General features: G+C 35.8%; 1 protein-coding gene across 2 annotated transcripts in view; it reads left to right on the plus strand.

Moving 5' to 3' along the window:
* The window catches only part of Cpq (carboxypeptidase Q), a 377,206-nt gene that overhangs the window by 59,281 nt on the left and 309,488 nt on the right, over window positions 1-8,437 (plus strand). For both annotated transcript variants that reach the window (XM_021216707.2, XM_029548087.1), the window contains exon 3: window positions 5,095-5,302. In XM_021216707.2, coding sequence (XP_021072366.1) covers window positions 5,095-5,302 — 208 coding nt within the window. The remainder of the gene's footprint in view (window positions 1-5,094; window positions 5,303-8,437) is intronic.

Raw genomic sequence — 8,437 nt, forward strand, 5'->3', positions numbered from 1 at the left:
AATTCTCTATTTAGCTCTGTACCCCACTTTTTAATAGGGTTAGTTGGTTCTCTGGAGTTTACCTTCTTGAGTTCCTTGTATATTTTGGATATTAGCCATTTATCAGATATAGGGTTGGCAAAGATCTTTTCCAAATCTGTGGGTTGCCATTTTGTCCTATTAATAGTGTCCTTTGCTTTAAAGAAGTTTTTCAATTTTATGAGGTTCCAGTTGTTGATTGTTGCTCTTGAAGCATAAGCCATTGGTGTTCTGGTAAGGAAGTTTTCTCCTGTTCCAATGTGTTTGAGAGTCTTTTCTACTTTCTCTTCTATTAGATTCAGCATATCTGGTTTTATATGTCCTTAATCCACTTTGACTTGAGTTTTGTGCAAGGAGATAGGAATGGATCAATTTTCATTCTTCTACATGTTGACTGCCAGTTGAACCAGCACCGTATGTTGAAAATGCTGTCTCTTCCCAATGGATGGTTTTAGCTTCTTTGTCAAAGATCAAGTGACCATAGGTGTTTGGGTTCATTTCTGGATCTTCAGTTCTAATCCATTGATCTACCTGCCTGTCTGTATACCAATATCATTTCAGTTTTTATCACTACTCTTCTGTAATACAGCTTGAGGTCAGGGATGGTGAGTCTCCTAGAAGTTTTGTTTTGTTTTTTGTTTTTGTTTTTTCTTTTTAATTGTTGAGAAAAGTTTTTGGTATCCTAGATTTTTGTTATTCCAAATGAATTTGTGAATTGCTCTAACTCTATGAAGAATTGAATTGGAATTTTGATGGAGAATGAATTAAATTTGTAGATTGCTTTTAGTACGATAGCCATTTTTGCTATATTAAACCTGCCAATCCATGAGCATGGGAGATCTTTCCAACTTCTGAGGTCTTCTTTGATGTCTTTCTTGAAGGGATTTTGAAGTTCTGGTCATACAGATCTTTCACTTGCTTGGTTAAAGTCACACTGACTATTTATTTGTGACTCTTGTGAAAGGTGTTGTTTCCCTAATTTCTTTCTTAGCCCTTTTATCCTTTGAGTGAAGGAAGGCTACTAATTTGTTTGAGTTAATTTTAAATCCAGCCACTTTGCTGAAGTTGTTTATCAGCTCTCTGGTAGAATTTTTTGGGTCACCTGTATGTACCATCATATCTTCTCCAAATAGAGACATCTTGACTTCCTTCTGATTTGTATCTCTTTGATCTCTTTTTATTGTCTAATTGCTCTGGCTATAATTCTGACTACTATATTGAATAGGTAGGGAGAATGTAGGCAGCCTTTCTAGTCCCTGATTTTAATGGGATTGCTTTGAGTTTCTCCCCATTTAGTTTGATGTTGGCTATTGGTTTGCTGTAATATTCCTTTTATTATATTTAAGTATGCACCTTGAATTCCTGGTCTCTCCAATACTTTTAATATGAATGGGTGCTGTATTTTGTCAAAGGCTTTTTTCTCATCTAGTGAGATGATCATATGGGTTTTTTCTTTGAGTTTGTTTTTAAAGTGTATTACATTGATGGATTTTCCCATATTGAACCATTTCTGCATCCCTGGAATGACACCTACTTGATCAAGGTGGATGATCATTTTGATGTGTTCTTGTATTTGGTTTGCAATAATTTTGAATATTTTTGCATTGATATTCATAAGGGGTAATTGGTCTGAAGATCTCTTTCTTTGTTGGGTCTTTTTTGTTTTAGGTTTCAGTGTAAATGTGGCTTCATAAAAACAATTGGGTAATGTTCCTTCTGTTTCTATTTTATGCAATAGTTTGAGGAGTATTGGTATTAGATCTTCTTTGAAGGTCTGATAGAATTCTACACTAAAGCCATCTGGCCTTAGGCTTTTTTTGATTGGGAGACTTTTAATGACTGCTTCTGCCTCTTTGGGGGGTTATGGGGTTGTTTATATGATTTATCTGATCCTGATTTAACTTTGGTACTTGGTATATGTCTAGAAAATTATCCATTTCATCCAGGTTTTCCAGGTTTGTTGAGTATAGGCTTTCATAGTAGAATCTGATTATTTTTTTAATTTCCTCAGTTTCTGTTGTTATACCTTCCTTTCATTCCTGATTTTGTTAATCTGGATATTGTCTCTGTGCCCTCTGGTCAGTCTGGTAAGGGTTTGTTTATCTTGTTGATTTTCTCATAGAAACAGCTCATGGTTTTGTTCATTCTTTTTATAGTTCTTTTTGCTTCTATTTGGTTGACTTCAGTCCTGAGTTTGATTACTTCCTGCCATCTACTCCTTTTGGGTATATTTGCTTCTTTTTGTTGTAGTTTTCAGATGAGCTGTTACACTGCTAGTGTTTAATCTCTCCAATCTGTTTATGGAGGCACTCAGAGCTATGAGTTTTCCTCTTAGCACTGCTTTCCTTGTGTCCCAGAAGCTTGGATATGTTAAGGCTTCATTATCATTGAATTCTAAAATGTCTTTAATTTCTTTCTCTTTTTTCTTCCTTGACCAAGTTATCGTTGCATAGGGCATTGTTCAGCTTTCATGTTTCTGTGGACTTTCTGTTGGTTTTCTTGGTATTTAAGACCAGCCTTAGTCTGTGGTGGTCTGATAGAATATGTGGAATTAATTCAATATTCTTATATCTGTTGAGGTCTGTTTTGAGTCTAAGTGTATGGCTGATTTTGGAAACGGTACCATGAAATATCCTGTAGATATCTGTTAAGTACATTTGGTTCATAATTTCTTTTAGTTTCATTGTGTCTCTGTTAGATTTCTGTTTCCATGATCTGTCCATTACTAAGAGTGGGTTATTGAAATCTCCTATTATTAGTGTGCAAAGTTCAATGTGTGTTTTGAGCTTTAGTAACATTTCTTTAACAGATGTAGGTGCCCTTTTATTTTGTGCATAGATGTTCAAAATTGAGAGTTCATCCTGGTGTATTTTTCTCTTGATGAGTAAGTAAGTAGTTTTCTTCCCCATCTTTTTTTTTTTTTTTTTTTTTTTTTAAGTTTTGGTTGAAAGTCTATTTTGTTGGATATTTGGATGGCTACTCCAGCTTGTTTCTTGGGACCATTTACTTGGAAAAAATTTTCCCATTCTTTTACTTTGAGGGAATGTCTGTTTTAATTCTGAGGTGTTTCCTGTTTGCAGCAACATGCTGGATCCTGTTTACATATCCAGTCTGTTAGCCTAGGCAGTTTTATTGGGGAATTGAGTCCATTGATGTTGGGAGATATTAGGGACCAATTAGATCCCCATCTATAGTAATTGTGAATTTTGCCGGGCATAGTAGCTCAGGATGGCATTTTTGTTCTCTGAGGGTCTGTGTGACATCTGTCCAGGATCTTCTGGCTTTTATAGACTCTGTTAAGAAGTTTGGTATAATTCTGATAGGTCTGCTTTTATATGTTACTTGACATTTTCCCTTACTACTTTCAATATTTTTTTTGTTCTATGTATTTGGTGTTTTAATTATTATATAATGAGAGGGATTTCTTTTCTGGTCCTATTTGTTTGGTGTTCTGTACAGCTTCTTGTATGTTTATGGGCATTTCTTTCTTTAGGTTAGGAAAGTTTTTTTCTATAATTTTGTTGTTTTCTTGCTCTTTGAGTTGGGAATCTTCACTTTCTTCTATACCTATTATTCTCAAGTTCAGTCTTTTCATTGTGTCCTGCATTACTTGAATGTTTTGAGATAGGAGGTTTTTGCTTTTTGTGTTTTCCTTGAATGTTGTGTTGATGCCTTCTACTGTATCTTCTGCCACTGAGATTCTCTCTTCCATCTCCTTTTTTTCTGTTGGTGACGCTTGCATCTGTGACTCTTGTTCTCTTTCNTAGGTTTTCCATCTCCAGAGCTGTTTCCCTTTGAGTTTTCTTTAATGATTCTATTTCCATTTTTAGATCCTAGATAGTTTTGTTCAATTCCTTCTCCTGTTTGGTTGTGTTCTCCTATATTTCTTTAAGGGAATTAAATCAATTCATAGCATATACATAAAGCATAACCAGAATAGATGTCTTTTCTTAGATTTAGTACTGTATCTTTCCTCTCTTCGAGTACATGTGGGTGTGTATATGTCTGAGTGTATGTATATGTATGTGTGTTAGTGTGTGAGTAGTACGTTAATGTGTATTATATATGTGTGTAAGTATATATGTGTGTGTTTGCATATATAAGGGTACATATGAGTATATGCATTCATGTGTGTTTGTATGTGAGTATGTTTGTATGAATGTATGTGTGTGCATGCATGTATGTTATGTGTGTATATGTGTATATGTATGTATATATCTAAATCTATATCCATATCTATATCTATATCTATCTATATATGTATTTGTATATCAGTTTGCCTGAGTTCTTGAAGACAGAACTCTTTTTCTTTAATCGGAAAGGTATGGTAATGTGGGAATGATGTATGAGTAAGTGAGCACATCTAACCAGAACAAACAGATTCTAGGGCATTTATATATGTTCTAAGTTTTTTGGTTTTTTGTTTTTGCTTTTGTTTTTTGGGTTTTTTTGGAAGGATGTTAGTGTAATTTTTGGTGATGAGTTATTTTAAGTTGTGATGCACTGGACGTTTCCACATCCTTTTGGTGTGTTTTTATCCAAATAAGAAAACAGGCTGACTTTCATTGTTCTAAGGAGAAGGCATGTTGTTGGCTAAAAGTTGAGTTTATGAAAGACATTGTCTTCTAAGCACATTCTTCCTAGGCTGCTGCCCTCTACTGAAATTAAGAGTATTTAGTGACATACCAAAATAGCTTTATGAAGGGATAAATATATTTGTCATTAATGCTAAGACTTAGGAAATGCAAATTTAAAAATAATGGTTCTCTGATGAAATCCATGATTTCTTAGGATAGGAAGGAAAAGTATTATTTCAAGCAATTTGTGACCCAATGCCAGCTGTTGGAATGAGCTGAAAAACCTTGAGTTATATGTTATATTATTTTGAATGTGTTGTTTCCCTCTAAGGCAGATGACTAACTTGCAGTCTTGCTGCCATGGTAACAGCTCTTAAACTTCAATCTTCTCCACTCAGTTTGCCAGATGTAGCCAACAGAATATGTGTTTCCTTTTTTATGCCAATTCTACCTGACTGTTGGGAAATCCTAATTTAATTTGTTTAATTTTTACTTCTAGGCATCACAGCAGAAGTGCTGGTGGTGACCTCTTTTGATGAACTTCAAAGAAGGGCATCAGAGGCAAGAGGGAAGATCATTGTTTATAACCAGCCTTACACTGGCTATGGGGAGACGGTGCAGTACCGGGTACAGGGAGCTGTGGAAGCTGCTAAGGTGGGGGCTGTGGCATCCCTCATCCGATCAATAGCTTCCTTTTCCATCTACAGGTGAGTTGTGATGTTTGTTTGAAATACCTTCAAAAGTTAGTTTTCTATGAACAAGAAGACATTATGGAATAAAAGCAAACCATCCAAATGAAAATACTGATAGCTCATGGAATCTCCTCCCATCCCACATTTAGTGATTTCATTGCAATATTTTCTTTGGCTTTTTTAGGATTCCAAGCATCACTTAGGAATCCCTCTGAAATATATTCCACACTCAAAATGATTCCATAACATTCTTTCTATAATTAACATACTGTGTATTACATTGGAGGGAGAGCTGAGTTAATGTCTGTGCTTTATCCAAAATTCTTAATGACTGCAGAGGAGGCCAGGCTGTTTTCCATGTTGCTACAGAAGTCAAACAAAAACATAGTGGGTGACATGATGGCTGTGTGTCTCCTGTCATAGAATGAGATCTTACTGGACAACTGTGTGAACTGCTTGTGTTTCTTTACCTTCTCTGGTCCTGTGACTTTCCTGTACAGACAAGTGAATAATTATAAATACATAAAATGCTTTTTAAGCCTAAATGAAGTAAACTTATAAAAAATGCTTCTTAATCTGTAGATTTCTGTATAGATAAATGGTTGGTTTGTGTTATCTGAGGATGATAAAAGACTTGTCTTTTATGAGACCTGTTGAGGTAATGCCAACACATTTATTTATTTCGTATTACTTTAATATATTTTATATTTGTAGTGTTTGCCTGTATGTATATATTTTTTAGAACTAGAATTAGAGATGGTTGGGTACTGCCTTGTGGGTAGGTACCTGGTCATATACAAGAGCAATAGGTACTCTTAACCCCTGAACCCCTACTTTTAATTTTTAAAAGGTATATTTCTTCCCCCACCTCCAGAGATTTACTATTTGCCCAATCTGGGCTTGAACTATTAAACTCAAATTCTTCTCATGCCTCCGTCTCCAGAGACAGTATGCATTGGCATGTCTTTCATTTGTTTAATTTTCTCAGATCAAGGTGTGTCATTGAATTTTAGCCCTAGAGAGAAACTGCAGTGTGTAAAAGCTCTAAAAACTGATCTGTATTTTTTGGCCTGGTTTAATAGCCATATATGGAATAATCACATGTTGGCTTAAATAAATACAATACTTGGGGAAAATAAAAAAGAGAAGTGTCACTTAATGCAACCTGGACTGAAATGTCAAAAAAAAAATCAGAAGTAATTGAAAATAATTCATTTAGGTTCCAGAACTGGATTTTTGTATATGCTATAAACGAAAACTGTATTCTTCAAAACTTCTATTTGGAGGTGTGGGGACATCACTGGTTGACCTTAATTAGTTCTCATCACCAGGGGTTCACAGTCAGAAAACCGTTATACAGAAGTACACAGTGGACGATGAAGAATTTTTATTTTACAGGGATAAGATGTCCTCCCTGGGGAGCAGGATAGTACAGGTTAAAAAATTGCCCACTAGGAGTTTTGTGAATGAAGTTCTAGTTACACCAGTATCACAAAGCTAAAAATACTGTCCTTTGTAGAGTCTTTAATGGGTTCAAGACTGTTGAAATAATGATTGGATCATATCCTTTGGATGGCCAGTCTTCCCAGGAGAGAAATCCAAATGGGGCTAGCTTACTTCCCAGAACACCTCAGCTGCTCCTTGGAATAACAAACTCAGCAGTCTGTGGTTATTCACCATGATTTCACTTGTCATGAGGCATAAATTGTGAAATGAGTCTGTTGCTGTATGAAACTGGAACCTAGCCACGAATCTTTATTTAAAAAACTACAACTCATAAGACTAATATATTCCCAGATGACTTAATGCACACCAGGGCTCACTGGCATGTCTTTTATTTGTTTAATATTTTTTTATTTTTTCTCAGCATAATAAAGACATCTGGAGACCTAGGCTGCAGCCTGGAGTGAGAATATTTCAGCATTGGCCTTCAGGATATTAGCCTTTAAAGCTCAGGGTTAGCAACTTTTACTGTGTAAAAGCATCTTTTCTTCATGTCCCTAATCTGGACTCCTTACATGTTTTCATGGACTTTTATAGGCAACATCCCACTGACCTTGTAATGCTATAACCCTTTTGGCAACATATATAGATGTAAAAACAATGCTAGTCATGACATACCTTGTCTTTGAGTACCTTCGCACACGCCATGACACCAACCTTTAGGACCATGAAGATGGAGTATCATTTTCATCATTTCTCAATAGGAAAGTAACTTTTCAGACAACTGAATAGTCAGAAAGCTAGCATATTTACTTCTTTTATCCTCAAAAGCAAAAATCAACATGAAATGAAATTCCTTTATTCCCCCATAGTTTGTTTCAAAAACCCAATTTCTGTTCAGCATATTTTATATTTCTATCTGTATTTCCTCATCCTTCATTCACCGCATAGTACTTTATGTGGCTTTTGTGAGTAATAGAAAGGAACTCGTTAAAGCCACAAAGAGTGACCAATTTCTCTACTACTCTAGAATTTAGAACATTATTTCAAGTACACTTCTCCCTATGTACTCTTCTCCCTCATGTCCCTTCCTCTTCTTGTCCCTTTCCCTCTCCCTATGTCCCCCATCTCCCTAATGCCCCTCCATTTCCTATGTCTCTCTCCTCCTGCTACTCCTTTCTCTCCCTTTGTGCTTTCTTCTTCCTCTTCCTCCTTTTTTCTCTCTATTTCTTTGGCCACAGATTAAAATGTTCTACCTAAGCATTTTCTATCAGCTCTATAAATATTCTGCCATGAGCTCAAGGTGCATGGATCCACTTACCTGTTGATTCTTCCTGAAGTCTGTCCTGACCATCATACAGTCCTTAGTTAGACTTTTCTCTTTCCTTGGCCTTATTTCCAGTAGTCAACAAGGCTTCTGCATCATACATACAGTCCTTACAGTCCTGACCATCATACAGTCCTTAGTTAGACTTTTCTCTTTCCTTGGCCTTATTTCCAGTAGTCAACAAGGCTTCTGCCCTATGTCAAGCATTCCAGAAGATGCAAGTAGAGCAGCCCCATTCCCCAGCACTTCTTTAGAACTATGCATAGTTTCCTAACATTACATATTTTCTCTGCTCCCTCTATTCACTGTCTCACTGTTATGCTTTACCTTTCATTGTCTGTCTTAGGCCTTTTTTTTTTTTTTTTTTTTTTTTTTTTTTT

This window comes from Mus pahari, chromosome 17 (assembly GCF_900095145.1).
Source record: "Mus pahari chromosome 17, PAHARI_EIJ_v1.1, whole genome shotgun sequence".
NCBI lineage: Eukaryota > Metazoa > Chordata > Mammalia > Rodentia > Muridae > Mus > Mus pahari.